General features: G+C 42.7%; 1 protein-coding gene across 4 annotated transcripts in view; it reads right to left on the reverse strand.

The window, feature by feature from the left end:
- PCDH19 (protocadherin 19) overlaps positions 1-15,358 on the reverse strand; it is a 132,881-nt gene extending 117,523 nt beyond the window's left edge. For 2 of the 4 annotated variants that reach the window (XM_075572816.1, XM_075572815.1), the window contains exons 1-2: positions 12,110-15,358; positions 7,799-7,913 (exon numbers count right to left, since the gene is read on the reverse strand). In XM_075572816.1, coding sequence (XP_075428931.1) covers positions 7,799-7,913; positions 12,110-14,277 — 2,283 coding nt within the window. In that variant the 5' untranslated portion in view covers positions 14,278-15,358. Of the gene's footprint in view, positions 1-7,585; positions 7,914-12,109 lie in introns of all 4 variants that reach the window. The other 2 variants (XM_075572814.1, XM_075572813.1) reach the window with 1 other exon arrangement.
- Positions 15,359-20,450: the final 5,092 nt, after the last annotated feature.

Below are 20,450 nucleotides of genomic sequence, written 5' to 3' on the forward strand. Positions count from 1 at the left end.
ACCTGGGCTACGTTACATACGTTTATGTCTCATACAGAGCAATTGAATTCTGTGATAACAAGATTAACAGACTTTTTAGGTCTTTCTCCAAGTTGAACTTGGTTTTGAAGCATTTTTACCATTTTCTTTTGGCGCATAGAAACATTTGGGTTTTTTTTAGTACATACAGTACCATTAATATCTGTATGCCTCGTCCATTTCGGTGGGCCAGAAACAAGAAAAATACTAATTTCTAAAGCTAATTGAGAAATTGCTTTTTAGTAAATAGGCACAAACAAGAGCAATTTTCAAATGAAATTTCCCTGCGCTCATTTGCACTAAAAAGCCCTTTGCAACATTTAGCACATACCTGTAGACCGCATGGTTTAGCAGTCTACCTTAAAGATATATTAAGCCTGATGAGATGCTGTGTGTTCTGTTGCAATATGATGTAGGCTTTGCTGATGTTCCTTAATATGCAAGAATTTAATAATTAAAAAAAACAAAACATTGTCATCTGAAATCTCAAATCATTCAAATATCTTAAGAACTTTTCTACCTACTGAAGAAAATAAGTTGGTTATATATGTAGCGAAGTTCCCTTGGGCTACTAATTCTCTGGTCCCTCTAGCACTGTATGTCCCAGTATATATATGTGTGCTACCTAATAAAGTTCAGGAGTAGCCTGGTATTACAAGGTGGGCCTATGACTGATAAGAGGCTGGCTTACAAGCCACTCCCCTGGGAAGGTTAGAGGTTAGAGCAAGGGTTCTGGGAGTTAGTGCTGTGCTGATCTCCCTGCGTGGATGAAGCACAAGACAGTCTCTCCTGGATAGGAGTGGGCTGAGGCCTTGCCCTGTTAGGGGGTAAGGTATGCTGAGGAGGGGTGCTCAGGGCCCCAAGGCCGGGGTACTGCCTTCAGGGAATGGAGCCTGTACTGATGTACTGAACCAAATAAACCCCAGTTACAGATGCAGCCACCAGTATTAGAACTCTTGCCTGGGAAATTCTGGGGCAGTCTCACAGTAAATGCCTCAACATTTCTGTGAGATTCTTAATGACCCATCTGATTAACACAGCAGGGGTCCCTGCAGTTTAAATGGGAGTTTGAATGGGACTGCAGGCCCCCCCTGCTGTGTTAATCCGATGGGCCATTAAGAATCTCACAGAAATGTTGAGGCATTTTCTGTGAGACTGCCCCAGAATTTCCCAGGTAAGTGTTCTAATACTGGTGGCTGCATCTGTATATCATCTCTGGTGTGATGTTTGAAGTGTGAGCACATAAAGAGTTGCCTATGAGGATCATCCTGGAGGCACCAGAATCCACATGAACTGGAGGCACTGCGCTACACAGGAACCATCACTGAGAGCCTGTCCTGATGCCTCCCCGTACCATCACAGAGTTCTCCAGCCTTCTGTTGCACCTCACAGGTATGCACCAGCACCAGAATACATTGGTAGCTATATGATCAAACTTAGGGTGGGGGAAAAGGTGCGACATTTGGAGGCGCTGCTGAGATAACATATGGACAGACTATTGCAGCAAGCAGAAAAAAGGAGGTACTCTCCTTGTAGGTTACACCAGAGGGCCCATGGGTGTAGTGTCCATAGGGGAAACTATGGGATCTTGAGGACAGGGCTCCCCGCCAAAATGGAGCTGCAACATGGACCCCTCCTCTCCAAGTTACGTGCAGTTTGTGTGTGTTTAATCGCTATACTATGAAGAGGTGCAGGGACAGTTGCCCAGAGGCTACACCGAAGGGATCTGTGGCTTGCGCCATGCAGTTTTATTCTTTGATCTAGGTTCTGTATATGCTGGCAGTCATCCGAGGAGGGTTGCTTGACCTTCAGGCAACCGATGACCTCCATTTGAGGCACTGCAGCTATACTATAGCAGTCCCCCTAGGGGGCTGCCGTGTGGAAATGTCATTACTAAGAAGAGGTGCTGGGGCGGTATCCCAGAGGCTCCACAGAAGGGTAGCTGCCGCCTGAACCGTGCTATTATAACCAAGAGGGTGTGGGGGTAGTGTCTCAAGGGCTCTACCCGAGTAAACTACGGCCTGCACCGTGCTATTATGTCATGTGTGAGTGGTCAGGTATCCGAGAAGGGGCACTTGATTCGCAGGCAGCCTAGACCTCCGTTTGAGGAGCCTCAGCCATCTTTAAGAGGTTCCGCCAAGGGAGCCATGCCCTGTGCTTTTCTATTGTAGAATGGCGGTTCCCACCAAAAAAGAGAGCCCGCATGGCAACTTGTGCAAAGTTGCAAGACTCTGTTTGCAAATCTCTAGGCTTGGCGTGAAGCCTAGCTGCGCCCTCCTGGTAGATATATCTGGGTTTGGCACGAAAGCCAAGCCACACCCTGTTCTCTACATTCGTACCACTGATTTACCAGAGGGAGGAGCTGAGGGTGTGTCTACCTACTGCCGAGCAGCGGATGTGGGAACTTATCCACAGTCACATGTTGTAGTATTGCTGGACAGATGCACGCCTACAGGCTCCCTCCCAGATAGCTGCAACTATGGATGAGAAGCAAGGCACTCACTTTGCCCTCCAGGAGGTCTGCTATCATTTCCCCATGATGGGGGGAACTTTCTCTGTTTGGTCTGCCCGTTGTACATACAGTTGGGACCTGCACTGGGATTCGCTTCCCGGTGCTCTGAATGCCACGCACCGTACCTCCGCCTCAGGGCTCTGGAACGGAGACTTCCAAGACCCTGCTGCACACTGGGAAACTTCCCGATATCAACGGGTTTCTCCAAGGATTGATGGATATGACTGGACAGCCATCCGAGACCCATCAACCCGATTTCTGGACACTGCTTCAGGCACCTGGTCGGTTCCAAAATCCGGTATGAGAACCGCAGTTCCCAAAGTATGGACTCTGGAGTGGGCTCACAGGGAGCCATGGGAACTGACATCAGCGGTCTCCCCAGCCCTGCAGAAGAAATCTTACCAGCAGATGTACCTGTGTCCATATTGGCCGGTGTGCAACAGCGTGAGTCCCCTTCTGCTTTCCAGTCAGTTCCCGCTACGATATGCGCCTAAGAACAGGCAAGCCGATGCCTGGAAAGGCACAGCCGAGTGAGGCCTGCCACGCCCTTGGTGCCCCGCTCCCCACAGGAGGAACCATCTACCGCTGGTCTGCTAGCTTCCGGCAGGACAGTGAGGGTGCATCCATCGATGAGGTGTCGGACAAGGCCTTCAACGATCCTGAGGTAACAACCCCTTCATCCATCTCAAGCCCCAACTTCTACCAGGGGGTGTCGATCCGGGATTCCCTGGAGGAATGTCCCAGCTCCGGTTGCAGTGTTAAGCCATCTGCGAGGCCAGAGATCGAGCCATGGCCTATGTGGCTGCTGCCTACACCGAGCGCTCGAGTAAGGTGATGAGCGCAGAGGGATCTCCGCTAGCGGTTCTGGACGGTACTGCTTCTCTTCGAAATCCTGCATCCGCCCTGGCTGCATTGGTGAGTACCTCTACAGAGAATATTTTCTTTCAGCAGTGCAGGGCATGGAAGCAGGGGCAGGACAAGCGAAGTAGCCTCTCTGCCATCTTGGGCATGGGAGGCCTTGCTAAGCCTCTGGCTGCAGTTGTTCCTGTGCCCAGGCGCGGGCAGTTGCAGGCCATAATACGGATGACCTCTCTGGTTACCACCCAAGTTGGGGTACTTAACTCTAAATACCACATGGAACGAGACTTTGAAGTGCTGGACTCGCCCCGTTCTGCCCCATTGCCCCATTCCGACCATTCCCACAATCCTAAACTTAGTCCCCGCGCAGCTGACAGTGACCACAGCTACAGGCGCCGGTCCCCTCGACTTGTGTCCCCGGTACTGACCGTTTCCACTTCCCCAATTGTGACAGGTAAAGTGTCTGAAGGGGCGGAACCCCTACCATGGTGGATCCACTATATAAGGGATATGTGCCACATCTAAAACGGACTCAGTTCGAGCTGGAAAGGGGTTCCCAAACCGATCATTGGTGGGAGGAAGGTCAGTTCTCTGCCAAGCAGGAGGCAGAAATTATGTGAGAGTGTTGCGTAAAAATGGAGGCAGGTCTTTTCTCTCAACCAGGGGGAGAGGAGCCAGTTAGGGAGCCTCTATGGTAAGAACCCATCTACTGGGTATTGCTAGGTCAAGCCTACAGGCATAATTTGACCAAAAGTAGTCACGCTGATAGGGTATTGGTTCTAAAGTTTAGACTGGAAGGGTATGCTTATCCCTACCTTCCTGAATCTCTAATGCGATCAGCTGAAATTTACCGGGATGAGTGGGTGCACCATATTAAATTATATGAAGGTGCGGACCAGCAGCAGTATGCACTACAGGGAAGACAGAGCCTACTATCTAATGAAAGTATGGAAGGTAGGCCGCAATGTACACTTAGAGTGGAGTATATTGGGGAGTCTGGGCACAAGCGCTGCTTTTTGGTGACGGTACCGGATAGTGAAGGGAATCTTGTGCACAAGCCAGACCCGCTCACTATTACTGACCGGTCTTAAAGTACTGTTATGCCATGTTATAATGTTATTGCCATTTTATTTTTATTGTATAAATATATGGTGGATGTTATGCCCTCATGCGGGGTCGTGGTGAGGGATTTTTAAACCCAAAGGGAGGATGTATCCAAGTCCCCTTGTGCTACTAATTCTCTGGCCCCTCCAGCACTGTACGTCCTAGTAAAGAGTGGGCAGTGTTGGGAGCAAATCCTGCAGGGCCTGGTTGTATTGTTATATGTGTGCTACCTAATAAAGTTCAGGAGTAGCCTGGTATTACAAGGTGGGCCTATGACTGATAGAAGGTCGGCTTACGAGCCACTCTCCTAGGAAGAAGGGGGTTTCCCTCTAGAGGTTAGAGCAAGAGTTTTGGGAGTTAGTGCTGTGCTGATCTCCCTGTGTGGATGAAGGAAAAGACAGTATCTCCTGGACAGGAGTGGGCTGAGGCCTTGCTCTGTTAGGGGGTAAGGTATGCGGAGGAGAGGTACTCAGGGCCTCAAGCCGGGGTACTGCCTTCAGGGAATGGAGTCTCTGTAATGCTGTACTGAACCAAATAAACCCCAATTATATCATCTCTGGTGTGATGTTTGAAGTGTGAGCACATAAGAAGAGTTGCCTATGAGGATCATCCTGGCTGCACCATGATCCTTGTGGACTGGAGGCGCTGCGCTAAAGAGGAACCATCACTGAGAGCCTGTCCTGATGCCTCCCCATACCATCACGGAGTTCTCGGCCTTCTTTTCCACCTCACAGGTATGCATCAGAATACACCGGTAGCTATATGATCTCACTTAGGGTGGGGGAAAAGGTGCTACATTTACATTAAAAAAAAAAAACATTAGAATCAACTGGGCTAAATTGTAACTGCAATATGAAAGTGTATTTATACTGCGTATAATTCCTTGTAATAGTTAAAAATCACCTATGAGTAGCCTTGTAAAAAAAATAATGTCACTACAGTAAATCCATGAAAAAGTGTTGCCCTAATACATCTGTGCTTTTCCTCTCCAGTACTGCTGTTGCTAAAGCTCTTTGTTAATGCAAAAATGGACTAATGCATAAACCATCATCAGCTAATTCCATATGATTTAATGTGATTCAACCATCAGCGTGAAAATACATGATAAACCAATTCCTATTGCACTGGTAGTGACATTTCAGCCTTTCGAGCAGGTCCAAGATGCAAGTTATGTGTTTGCCTGCTTGTCCCCTTAACACAAATCAGTGAATTATACATAAATATACATTTATATGGCTGTTCGGTCATTTACAATACATGCTCTTAAACAAAACAACGTCCTCAGTGTTTGCAAGCCATCTGGGAAGAGGTTACAGTATAGTTTAAAAGGCAGTAACAGGGACATGATGAGCAATTACTTATATACAGTATGTGATACCTCTTAAGAATTAACCTGTTGTCTTCTGTGTTTGTTTTGCTTTGGGTGCATACAGTGATAACACCAGGTTTGGCCTAAAACAACCCTTCTCAACATGTGTCAAATGAGTGAAACACAGTATGATACATTTGAAACAGATAGTCAGGCGTGTCATGGTCAACCCTCCACACCTCTTCTCATAAACGGTCCCACAATTGTAACTCAGTGTAAATCACGTCATCCTGTGATCATTACAAAAACTTCTAGGCAGCATCATGGTGAATACTGAGAAGGATCATGGTACCCCAACGTCGCCAAACCACTTAGTCTCTTTGTGCCTCGAAGTTATATTATTACTACATTTTACCGGAGCAAAGAATATAACTGCACCTGCATCGATCCCCCATACACAATGCACGGCACACAGCCTGAAAGGAAAAGGACTATTCCTGCTGAAAAACACACTGCATGTGTCCTCAGAAATGTCAACTACATCCTAAGTGACCTGTAAATAAATGGCAAATTGTCAAGTTCGGAAACGTTTGTCTTTTTCAACAATTATACAGTAGTACTCGCCGTCTCAATCTTTTTCATAAATGTTTGTGTAAACTCGGAGGAACAATCCAGCTCGGCAACAAAACCTCCTTTTAAACAGCTGAGACAACACAGCTTTTGGGATAAACATGAACAGATGAAGCTGCCCCTTTACCATCTACACACACAGTTGTACGGTGAGCGTGATTATAGCTTAGAGGAGCAATCCAAGCAATATCCTACGTGTGTATTTTTTAAATAAATCAGTGTTGTGCTATTAGATAATATTTACTACCTTTTTTATTTTTAAATTCAACTCTTAATGCCATTTTTAATGAGTTTTAATATACTGATCATCCTTTGATTTCTATACCAGGGTTTAGCCCACCTCCTCAGCAGTGCAAGATCTTTGCCACACTTTCCTGTTTGTGATAATGTGATGCCAATATTCCCAGCAGTTTGAGCTGCAAACTGTAACAATAGATTATGTTACCTTAGTAATATAAGAATACACTGTGGCTAGCTGAGTTACACTGACTGAAGAATTGATTGGAAACTGAACGGTGGCCATTCAGTGAACCCTGGGAAGCAGGATCTTTGCTAATCGATCACAGGAGAGCGAATAGATTGGCAGCTTAGGTAATTAGTTTTCAATAAAGATAATCAAAGGCTGCAGATATTAAAACCAAATAAATAAATAAGTGTTATTTTTTTAAAGCTGCTTGGATTGCCTCTTTTATATAAATGACCATTCTCTACTGACTTGAAGACAATTGCTATTATTCATTAAGCTGCAATGTTTCCCAACTGCAGGGATATCACATTCAAGCCAATGGCCCTTCCCCTCACATGTGTGCTGTGATAAAGCCATATAAACACACGCTCCGATGTTGTGCCAGAATCTCTTGCATCGATTTCCGCCATCACCACATGTATGAATCATGTTGTTTTAGCCTATTACATCTAACACTGAGCACACCGGTTATAACCTAATTTGTCACTGGAACTCGCTTAGTTAACTTAATGCCTAGCTCCTTTGTTATAGGGATGGAACAAGAAATTGACTCACTGGCCATCAACTTAATGTCATAATACCCATTTAGGACCCTTGACACATCACCCCCATTGTGTTTCATTAGACCTACAGGCACAGTGTGGGCTGCACTGTAGAGTGGGATTATGAACTGTCTCTCTGTACTCACCTCTGGAAGTGGCATCCCATTGATGATGAGATCTGGTTGTGGCGGGCTCTGGTTTGTAAAGGTGTGATGGTAGACGTGGTTGGACCCTGCGTTCCTTGTGTTCTGATTCTCCACATTAAGAAAGGTGCTGTCTGAGCGCCTGCAACCCAGTGGAAGGGTCTGCTGATGGTAGTCAAAGTAGTTTAAAGATGAGGTAAGGGAGGAGCAGCTCACCACATTCATTTTATCTGTCTCTTCTACATCCCGCGGCACCAGGCGAATGTCATTCTTGCTGATTTTCTTCTTTTTGTTGGATTTCTTTTGGTGTCCATATGAGTATTCAGCTATTCTGTAAGACAACATTATTATAATGCAAAAGCATGCATATTTTATCATGCGTTCATCATATACCATCATAGATAACTTAAAACTAGTACAAAAACTCTGACATATTGTACAGCCAACAAGACACAATACACAGCAAACGATGGGAAGAACACAACTCTTTTTTCCCAGAGAGCAATCAGATTGGATTTACTTCAGGAGAAATGTTACTGCAAACATAGCAGGAATTTCCAATTCAATTAAATAATGTTCCAATGAAAAAGCTAAGGTGTAGTATGATAGGTGTGTTGCATGTTGTTTTATTCAATTAATTATACTCCTACGCTCTGGTAAGAGAGTATTGTTTTCCATCTGGTTTCTTCCAATGACTGCTCTTTGAAATAATAAAAAATATATATATATTTGTAATGTACAGATGTAGTCAGCTTCAGTGTTTCTAGTGATAACGCAACATATCCCGATATAACTCCGAATATCACAGAGTTGCCATAGGATTCAATGGGTTCAATGGCAGTGATAACACAGAATGTCACGACAGATCCCGCCACAGGGAACAATAAAGCTGTCTTCATCTGTATTCAATTGCAGTTCTATGGGTTCATTTGTCTTTTTTGGATCAGCAAAATATAGACAATAGTGCACAAATCCAAGGCTGAAACTTATGGAAAGTGAATCGTTTTTCAGCCAGATATTATGTCGCTATAATTGACCAGACTAATCATTGTTTAAGATTTTGAGTGTGTGTGCTTTATCAACACAAGTTGAAGACCAATTATTAGTATGTATTTTATACATGTATATATTGTAATGACATTTTACTTGGGGACACAGGGAATATAACGTGTAGCACACCAATGATAATGTGCCCATAAATATAGAACAGGGTACATTATGATTAATATAAAATCGCAGTCATTTCCATTGAATGCTCTGATTATAGGAGAAAAGAAGAAGGCATACAGTACATACGATGGAACCTCTTTTACAGTTCGAGAGACCAGCAAAGTGTAGGGGTTACTAGAAGCCATAACCGGGAAATGGAGACCGTATCTCAAATGGACAGCTATGGGCACTTTTTCTATAGCATTAGGTTGTATACTTATGTTTTATTTAAACATTGTTCTGCGATAAGCTATGTAAAATGTTACAAATCTCAGATGACAAGGAATGCACATTGCAACTGCTTAAAAAAAACCACAATGTGCTTTACAATACATTGTAGACACAAAATGCAGCACTTATAGGAATGTGGCATGTTTACTCCACAGCTAATGAGAGCAAGAACACCTACAAATTACCTTCTCTGGAACTGCTACATTACAACAGTAATGCATTATGTCTGTTATATATTCCTTCAAACTTCAACCTGAATTTATTCCATCCTTTCAGGGAATGTTCAAATAGCCCATTTGCCATTTATATCATCCATGGGGAATCACTGTTTTTCTTCGTTTAATCTGATGGCAAGTATGCTTTCTGCAGTAAAAGTGATCACTATTCTTTGTCTATGCTATATTTTTTATATAAAACAATACAAATCTGCTTATTCCATACCTCATCTCACGTACAAACTTATTGTAGCATAAAGCTCCATGAAATATTTTAATAGCCATATGATTAATATTTACTGATCCATGTAGTTTATACGGCATGTTATTGATCAGTAATCCCTTTTGTGTAGGAGGGACATAGGCTATCTTCTGTAAACCCTTGCTATGCCTTTTGCTCTTGAAGGTTTTGCCTGAAAATGGTGAACAATACTGACCTAAGTGATCATAATAAATGGGGACCATGATCTGCAATTGGAAATGTCACAAAAAGCTAAAAAAAAAAAAAAAAAATCTGACATGGATTTATATTTGAGTCCAATGACATTTCCATGATGATGGAAATTAAACCACCAAATTAAATAGCTGGTCTGGTGCAGGAGGCTCAAAAGTCATTCAGCTCTTTAACTCTAAAAGAAAAAATGCATATCAATTTGCTGGAGCTTTAACTGCATTTTAATTTACTCTGCCCGTCACCTGCTATTCTATGAATATCACAACTGTATGTTTCTCTTTATTTCATGGTGAGCCTTTGATGTTCAAGAGAAAAAATTGACAAGGGAGTGCATGCTTATGGCCTGAGCTCCTATGTACTGTATAGAGAACAAATGCCTAGTATACATACTGCATATACCAGGTGATCGTCACTTGACCATAAGGCAACTACAATTGTTTTCTTCTTCACTGTATCTACTGATAGCAATGCTGATAGAATTGGTTCCTGCTATAGAGTGACATTACATTAACTGCAGCTCTGTAATAAGCTGTGTGTATTTTGACAGAGGCGGATGTTCACACAACTGGGAAAAAAAGCATTTAATTGTGCAGTTTATTACATCTGCAGGTTTAACCATGTCTATTTTCTATTGCATTTTTCAGGTTGCCTGCCTTTATGGTCCAATTCAATTACATGCTGTTTTATTAATTCCTTGTAGAGGTCTTTAACTCACCTGACTGTATATGATGGACATTTGTATGAATTTAAACAATTATTATAGAAGTTCCATGATGACTTCTGGCTGGTGTGTAAAGCAAAAATACATATGTCAAATATTTAGTAACCTATTGGATATTTTTTTTCTCCATTAAGGCAAAAGCTTCTGGGTACACTTTTCTTTGCATTAATGCATCAGAACTAAATTCTTAGCAGGTGATTACGGATAAGGCATTAAGGCATCCTCAGTTTTTTTCTTATGATAAAAAATGCTACTGGATGCACTATATTTCAAAAGCATAATAAAACACTTTTCCTTTCTCCCTTCTGGAATGGCTCAGGGATGGACATACTGTAGGAGAAGGCATAGCTATTCTACTAGTAACAGGATTAAACCGTTTATGAGGCATTGCAGCTGCTCTTGTGGGGTATCTGATTGATATTCATGTGTGGTTAGCATTTGTCTACTAAACTTTTGTAACACTGAGAATGGTGAAAAGGGTACAATAATTGTATGGCTGTTACATATGCATGACACTCCCTGTTTGTCTCTTGCAATAAGCAGAGATCCTGCTGCAGTTATGACTGCACTATAAGAGATTTTTGCATCGCTATAGCTGCTGCAGTAGTAATATGTGAAAGATATAAATAAGTGCTTAAAAAATCTCACATAAGCTGCTAAGAAGTGAATCAATAATTAATTCTGACTAAAACTGTTTCTGTAAAATCCGTAATATATTGATAAAGATGCATGCTTTTAGACAACCATTGGAGAGGGGCAGTGTAAAAGGAAGGGTCCTTGTTGAAACCATCACTTTTATAGGCATTTATTTAAATGTAAAAATCATTATGTTTCCATTTAATTCGCTGTTCTTTCAAATTCCACCTCTGATTCATGTCCAGCCTCCATGGCTCCTCTTGAAATGTGTATTATGAGAGCACACAGTGACATCCTCTGGTAGAGATGGGATGTGAACCACAGTCTTACTGGAAGAAAGTCTCTGCCCCATTTACTGACTGCTCAATGACATGAAAGGGTCCAGTTGGACAGCAGACACCTGCATGATTTCCCCTCCCCCCACCCCTTCCCCCCATTTTCAGGCACTGGCATGTAAATTGTCAGCATTTCAATGTACACACCACCACACCATAAAAAGGTCAGCTAGGAAACAGGTACAGTAACAAAATGTGTAGAATAACAACTAAACACATCCAATTATATCAACCCTGATGGAGTTTACTTTAGTCTCCTTTCCTCCTCACTTCTTTAGTGTCAGAAGAAGGGATACCATAGCAGTTCAGTGTCCCATGACCCTTCTGTCCCCTAAGAGGTTAATTCACTCCACCCTATATACTATAACTGTAAGTGTTGTCTGCAAGATGTTATTATAATAATTTAAAGTTTTTAAAAAAAAAACAAACCTGATACAATTGTATTAACCGTTTGCAGCAAAAAGTACTGTAGATAATTGTTACAATATATGTTTTACAGAATAGTGTATCTTTACCACACAAGGGAGGCTGGGGTTGAGAAATAAGTGGTGGCCTCTTGTGTGCTAAAGAGGCCTCTACAACATATTTGGTAATGAGGGGCTTAACAGATGTCACATAAATCTGGGTACATATGTCAGTCTCACAATTTGGTGCAGTAAAGTGGCATAGGAATGGAAGAGAGATTCGGCAATTACACGTATAGGAAGAATACAGAAAGGTCTTTACCTGCAGTTGTATGTTCTAATCTCTTTGTTGTCCCTTTTGCATTTCACTGCCACAAAAATCATGGTGACAAACAGAATCGCAGCAATAGATCCCAAGGCAATAATAAAAATCAGAGACAAATTAACAGATCCTGTGGACTCTCGTGGATCCAGGGCTGGGGACAGGTAGATTAAAATCAAGGCAGACGCTGAAAGAGAGGTTTTGCCATGGTCGTGGGCCACCACAATCAGTTCATAGGTAGTCTTTGAGTTCTCCCCAAACGACCTGGTGGTTCTTATCTCTCCATTGACTTGATCTATTTCAAAAAACCCTCGGTCCCCTTCTGAAATCTCATAAGATAGCCTTCCATTTTCCCCCTCATCGTAATCATCTGCTTTGACCACAGTCACTAGGTAGCCCACTCCTGCGTTTCTGGGGATGTAGACCTCAGAGGTCCCATTCACTAGAGGTGGAGCAGTTATCACCGGTGTATTGTCATTCACATCCACCACTATCACCCTAACGGTAACGTTGCTCTGAAGAGATGGGTTACCACCATCTTTTGCTAAAATTTTAAATTCAAAAGCTTTTGTCTGCTCGTGATTAAAGGACCTCAAGGCATAGATGTCCCCAGATGTTGGGTTGATTGACACATAGGTGAACACGGGCATGTCTCGAACTTGGGAGGGGACAAGCTGGTAGGAAACACTCCCGTTCAAACCCAAATCAGGGTCCCTGGCTGACACAGACAACAAGTAAGCACCTGGCGTGTTGTTTTCCTGCACAATAACTTGATAGTATGGTTTGGAGAAGTGAGGGTGATTGTCATTTTCATCTGTAATTTTCACAGTAAATGACTTGGTGGACTGCAGAGAGGGGTTGCCACTGTCCTTGGCCTGGATAGTTAAATTATATTGATCCCTTTGCTCTCTGTCTAACCTGCCATCTACTAAGATGGTGGAGAAGCTCTCGTATTCCTGCAACCTGAAGGGCACGCTGCCCAGTAGTTTGCACAAGACTCTTCCATTTATTCCAGAGTCCCTGTCTGACACCCTGACCAAAGCTATGACATACCCAGGGGGAGCGTTTTCACTCACTTCCACCAACTCGCTGTTGACTGATAGCAAGTTGATCACGGGCACATTGTCATTAACATCCAATACGTTGACAGTCACTTTGCAGTGGGCAGGGATGGAGTTGGGTCCCATGTCCTTGGCTTGCACATCGATCTCGTACACATGTCCTTCCTCGTAATCTATGGCACCACTGACCGTGATCACCCCAGACTTGGGGTCTATCTTGAAGAGCTCCCTGGTTTTGTCGGACACATAGCTGTTGAAGGAGTACACTATTTCCCCATTGGTGCCTTCATCCGGATCTGTAGCATTGAGGTCCATAACTAGAGTGTTAAGAGGGGAGTTCTCAGGGACGTTGACCGTATAGGCAGCCTCCTCAAATACTGGGTTGTTATCATTGGAATCTATGACTTTGATGTTTAGCTCCACCGTGCCAAAATTTTGAGGATCTCCACCATCCAGGGCTGTGATCATGTAGCTGTAGTGAGATTGGGTCTCCCTGTCCAGATTTTTCTCTACCACCAGTTCAGCAAACCTGGATCCATCCCCCCTGGTCTTGATTTCTAAACCAAACAGGTCGTTGGGTGTGATTTCATAGGTCTGCACCCCATAGTTACCAGAGTCAGGATCATATGCACTTTCCAGGGGAATCCTGGTGCCAGGACTTGCAGTCTCTGAGATCTCCAAGTCGATCTGGTCAGTAGGGAAACTGGGGGCATTGTCATTGAGGTCCTTGATCTCCACTTTAATTACACAAATCTCCATAGAATTGGACATTACCTCCAAGGAGATGACACACTTGGGGCTCTGCCTGCACAGCATGTCCCGGTCTATCTTCTGCTTGGTCACCAGCAAGCCAGCTGGGTTGATGTCCACCAGGTGGGGAGCCGAATTGGAGACCACTCTGAAGGCAGGCTGCCTTGGGTCAAGCACGAAGCCAGCATCCTTAGCGTCCTTGGCTATGTTGGCAATCACCGTCCCCGCTCTCTGCTCTTCCTCCGCTGAATATTTCAAGTTGATCAGGGCTCGGGTTCGAGTCCAGGACACAGCCAGCAAGAGGAGGATGTGCAACAAATCCATCTCCTTGCTGATCCACAGCCACATAGTCCTCATCCCCTGGCAGATTTGGGTTCTGCAAAGAGGAACCGATTTCTCTGGGGCAGGGAAATAAAAAGGGGCACCCAATAAAGCAAGGAAGCCCCAATCATATATACACTCACTTTGCTCGGGGAATCACAGCTACCGATCCTTAACTTAATCAGTCCTTGTTCAGGATTTTGCCAACTGATTTGGGATGCAATAAGAAAAAAAGCAGAATAAATGTGTGTTGGGCAATCCGACTATGTTGCCACCTGCTCTGCATGCGCAATGTCTCAAGGAGCAGCAAGGATTACTGCAGAGAGTATGAGTACTTTAAACGCGTCCTCATGGCTTGTGGTCATTTCAGTCTGCAACGAGCAAGGAGGAATCGTGCAAAGATCAGGGGTCGCTGTGATCATGTCAGACAGACACACAATGGAGGCACATACTGTATTAGCCTCAGTCCTCACCTAACAAACTGATCCGTTCCCATCCCAGACTGAGAAAGACAGAAAAGAAAGGATGTCCTTTGAGAGTAATTAATATGTAAGTGAAAGTCTCAGCACCATTCATCCATTTACGCAATGCACAGTGCCCACCACCGGTTTTTATCTGCAATTGTGCATTTGCCAAGAAAATTCCAAGTCCAACCTATCTGGGAAATAAGTGTGAGTGATGCCCAGGTGCAGAGCAGGTGCAGGGGCAGAGCTGGACCTCTCGTGTTGCAGTCAGGCAGCTGATAGATCCCTTATCGCCTCATCTTCGCTGGGACAGACAGCAAGACGTCACCCACCACCGGTTCATGTCCCAAACACAATGTTTCCATCCAGGAGCATCTGATTCCGATGCAAAGTGAGCAATATCCTTCCTTTTTACCAGCCTTCTCTTTTCATGCAGCTGCAAGTTTGTTGAGCAAATGAAATAAAGTCGTTTTCAAATACAAGCCTGCCATTGAATTCCAGCCCTGAGAAGGCAGGCTATATCTCTTTCGTTTGCAGTGCCAGTTGTTTTTTTTTCTTTCCCTTTCAGCTCTTAGAGGAGCAGAGCTCTCTGCAAGCACCTAGATGCCTCTTGCTTTGCTGCTGCAAACTACTGGTTGTGCAGTCAGTAAAGAGAGAGAGAGAGGAGGAGAGAGGAGGGGAGGGAGGGAGGGGGGTGGTGAGAGAGCTGAGTTCTGAGCTACAGTACTTCACACTGCAGCCTATCACAGGGCGCCGTGGGGAGGGGGAGTGGTGGGATACGATTGGGGCTAGGGAGCTTCAAATTTCGAACAGGGGAGAGAAAGTTCCTCAGTCAGCAGCAGTTAAGCTGCAGGGGAGGAGGTGTCCATGGTGCTGCTGCTGCTGCGGGATTATCCTCTGCAATGCATCCTGCTTTCTCCAGCCTATTCTTTCCTCGCTGCCTTTTCATTGTGACTGCTGATCTTCTCTTTGTTTTTTTGCCCACTACAATGTAACCTTTGCATGTGCTGAGGGTTTTTGTTTGTGTTCTCTCTCTCTCTCTCTCTCTCTCTCTCTCTCTCTCTCTCTCTCTCTCTCTCCTCTCTCTCTCTCTCTCTCTCTCTCTCTCTCTCTCTCTCTCTCTCTCTCTCTCTCTCTCTCTCTCTCTCTCTCTCTCTCTCTCTCTCTCTCTCTCTCTCTCTCTCTCTCTCTCTCTCTCTCTCTCTCTCTCTCTCTCTCTCTCTCTCTCTCTCTCTCTCTCTCTCTCTCTCTCGGCACATACTGTGTAATGCATCATGTGTATGGGGATCCTTTTATATTCGAGGTCACGTCTGCTTTATTTGAATTGTTTGGGTTTTTTTTCCCCCAAAATGAGGCTATAAATGATTTTGGCTACAGGCTGCCTTTCTCCCTCTGTCCTTGAAAATAAAAGGAGAGGTTATCGAATGAATAGTTGTTCTGGTGGCTTTTATTGAAAATAACAACCTGGATATACACTATACACTGAATGATGTATTCTAGTGACAGATTTTCCAGTGAATTTCGTAATATCAACTCATCCTAAATGCATCAAGGAAAGACAGTTCTTGCAATAGGCAGTGACAGCAGTGTTGCACCCTTATATTGTGACAGCTGTGTTGCTGCACTCTTATATCGTGACAGCAGTGTTGTCTCTGTCGATGCAGGTCACTGACAAGTGATAAAACACATTATTTCTAAAGCTTGCAGCCATCCATCATGAAAAAAGCCAGTTTAGCTTGTATCTGTTAATGAGGAAAAATAGCCCCCCCTGACCTGAAGCACTGGGCTGGTTTACAGGTTGTACTTGTTCCTGGTACCAACAGGCTAATGTTACACAGTAAGAATCTCCAATTACACTTCTATTCATGGAAAACATATGCAGGAGGCATTGTGAAAAGATTCTGCGTCTCACAACATACAAAAGAGCTTATCAGAAAGCACTAAATTGCAGTGCGGTTAATCTCCATGTGCTTCTTCATTATACATTTCTGTAGACTAATGTCATAAGACAATATGATCATAAAAATACTAGTCTTTTCAAGATATATATATATATATATATATATATATATCTTGAAAAGATATGTGTATATATATATTTATATCTATATATATATTTATATATATATTTATATCTATATCTATAGATATAGATATATATATATTGATGTAGAGTTAACACCTTAAGTCATAAATCGCATACAGCACAAGGGAAAGGGGGGGGGGGGGACAGGCTTTCGGTCACAGATACATTCCAAGATGCACTGTTTTTAAGTAAAAATCTCTCTTGCTTTATCCATTGTAACACTGCCAGAAGAAGAGATCAGTGTATCTCGAAAGCTCGCACAAATAAAAGCATTTCGTTAGCCACAGAACAGTAGCATCTATTCACTTTTGATTATATATATACCTACACAACTTTTGACAGTATTTTGATTGAGAAATACTGTCTTAATCCCACCAATCCTCTCCTGCCTGTCAGTCACCAGAGGAACTGATAAAGAGTCCTAGAAAATGTAATTAAAAAATATACTAGATATATTCATTTTTAGAATAAGAAAAAAGTGTGTATGTGTGTGTGTGTGTGTGTGTGTGTGTGTGTGTGTGTGTGTGTGTGTGTGTGTGTATGTATATATATATATATATATATATATTATATATATGTATATATATTATATATAATATATATCTTTCTACATAATTGTGGTGGAGAAATAATGTCTTGATCCCACCAATTCTCTCCTACCTGTCACCAGTGGAACTTATGGAGAAAAAAAAGGATTCCTAATCATCTCAATTTTGAACTTGCTGACATTTAACTCTTTTGTTACTAGAGATGAATTGTGCAGTACAATTTTCACATTATCCACGATTGTCATCATAGTGTTTTCATTGACTTATTGATGGCATTGATACTATGACCATAGAGTTTGTTTTGCATCATATAAAGGGTCATTTGGTGCCTAAAGAACAGTGGTTATAGCCTCAGCCAGCCTTTTTCAGTAAGGCTAATATAATTAATGCTAAATGAGCCATATCCTTTTTATATCTCAAGAAAGACTGTAGCATTCATTATGATATACACCAGTATGTATACATGAAAACAAATGCACTTAAAAAAATCCTAACGTGAAGTTTAAGAACAATCTGTCACCTTATTTAAAGAAAAATCACCCTTATAGGAAATCAATTTTAATGGTTGATGGTAAGATCAGATGTAGCTTTAATGTTACATAGAAAGCTTTGGGCGTGACAGAAACGGGAACAGGATAGCAATGCAAAGCAGGCAGAGAAACAGAGTTTAACTCTAGTCTCAGGTGAATATGTCAAATAAGGAGGAAAAACTCCACCACATCAGCTCCCTGCCATTACTGCAATCCTTATTGTCCTGCAGTGCCACAGCCATTGTGTACTCTGCATGAAAAATGGTAATAAAAGCAGCAACATCTTTATAACGGAGGGTTCTACAAAATAATTGTAATTATAAGAAATATGTGCATACTTCAACATGTAAAACCAGTGAGAACATCAATATATCAACCAGGTGGGGGGGGGGAGGGGGCAGGGGGGGGGAACCCTAGTAAAATCATCTGATGTCATTTTGACTCATTACTTGCACAAAAGGAAATTTGTACTTTATTGCAATCAGACTGTATGTAGGAAAGGAAGCTGGTCTTGGTGATGGGGAGGTGCGTGTGTTTTTCAATATGAACGCATTCTTAATATAGAGATTGATAAAGGGGGTATTAATATGTGCAAGGGAAAAGTCTGTCGTATGCGGTACATGCAGGATATATTTGGAACAGAAATATGTATTGACAGTATCTTAAAAGAGGAACGATAAGGTCCAAATGAAGAACCTGCATATCTTCTTGTGATGTTATTTACTTTTAATGTGGAGAGGTGGCAATACATTACAATGCTCCAGGGGACAGAGGGAGAGACTGCATTGGGTTTTTAAAATCCTGTGGTTGGGGAGGTGAAGGGGAGATCTTTTGGTAGAGAGCATGCAGTGAAGGGTGAGACCTTTTGCATGCTCAAGCCATGCACAGAAGCTTTTAGCTGAGAAGATCTGTTCTTCTTTAAAGATGAGAAGTGGATGATGCTGCTTCCTTGTGGCAAAGCCTGTCAGGAACCCACTGATCAATACAAGTGAACTGGCGCCTCTAAGATTTGATTGAGCTGGAGGAGAGAGTCTGAATGGGATGCACTGCCATTAACAATCCCCCAGGTATCTAGAAATGGAAGAATTACTCAGGTAAAATTATTAACTTTGCAGTGGCATAAGATTTTTTTTTTATGCATACAACAAGATACAATAAGTAAGCATCAGCCCAGCTCCCATGGGACAGCTAATAGAAAGTCTATCTGCAGCTGTCTTTTACAGCTAAAGAGAAGACAGCAATTCATGTACAATGTCATTAGCTTTTATTATTGCAATCACACTGAACAAATATGATATGCATAGGAATGAAGAGAAGAATCTGCCTCTAAGGGAGATTGCAGAACTGAGACACGTACACTTTTGTCATGTAATGGGTTAAAAGAGTATTATTTTAGCTGATCCACTGTCCCAGGCTCTCAGACCATGCAGCAGTTGTATGCTGTAGGACTGGAATGAATAGATGATTTCATTGAGCTTTAACTTGCAGTACAGTACATCTCTGACAACAAGAGACACATGCCCACCTGCCCCCAGCCAAGGTTACAAACTGGAGGGGGAATTCTTTCTTTCCATTAAAGCACATTGGACTCTAAAGTCCTCACAAGTGGATTCCTGCCTTCTAATCGGTATTGTGGGAATACATTAATCCTGTAAATAATCCTAATGCCTCTGTGACCAATAAAACCAACTGATCTGAAAATCATTAGGTGGCAATGATACAAAATATCAGGGGAAAAGGAGGGGGGGATCAGTAGTCCCATAGCAAACACAAGGTTGGAAAGACAATATAATGAATTATTATTGCCCTCAATATGTGCTTGGTAAATACCAAACAATAACACTTGAGAAGTTACATCCAAAAGTTCCCATGTTTTTATGTCTAAAATGCAATATTATTTCTGACGCGTATTTGTACGGTTCTAGAATTTGGCGTATGCTGCGCTAGTATTCTGCGCTAAAAAAAAGATGTATGCCCCGTTCCAGGTGACGGAGAAAACCATCAACAAAATGAGCGCAAGCTGCACATTCCTTAATACACAGACCTTCGCCGATATGCAAATGTAACCCACCCTAACTCCTCCCACTCGCTCTATAAACCGCTCATCTTGTAACAGACCGACGCAAATGTCCCCGAAAATGGCGCAAGCAAGATTAATACACAGACTCTGTCTGTCGCAGATATATTTTAGCGACATAATAACGACACTGCGCTGGAGTTTGCCTTTTGATACATAGAGCCCACTGTCTTAATACACAGAAAACATACTGTATATTACAACGTTGCGACGGATATTTTCACAGAAAGTGCCTACTTATATTCTATGGGCGATCAAGGCAATGTTTGCAGAGATTGACATTAGTGGGGGTTTTTTAGACTATTATTCTCCTGTATAACACATTCATGAGTGCAAGGTGCAGCTGACAGAATGCAGAATCTCCCCTCTGCTCTATCCTGCCTTTGTATTTCCTTGTAAATCAAGATCGTTCTTTTAAGGCACAAGAGAGACATCTAGTGGCAAAATGGAGTATTTGCAGAATTGTTAACTCACAAGCAGAATTCAAGGGCTGGTTTATTAACT

Source organism: Ascaphus truei, chromosome 16, assembly GCF_040206685.1.
Source record: "Ascaphus truei isolate aAscTru1 chromosome 16, aAscTru1.hap1, whole genome shotgun sequence".
Lineage (NCBI taxonomy): Eukaryota > Metazoa > Chordata > Amphibia > Anura > Ascaphidae > Ascaphus > Ascaphus truei.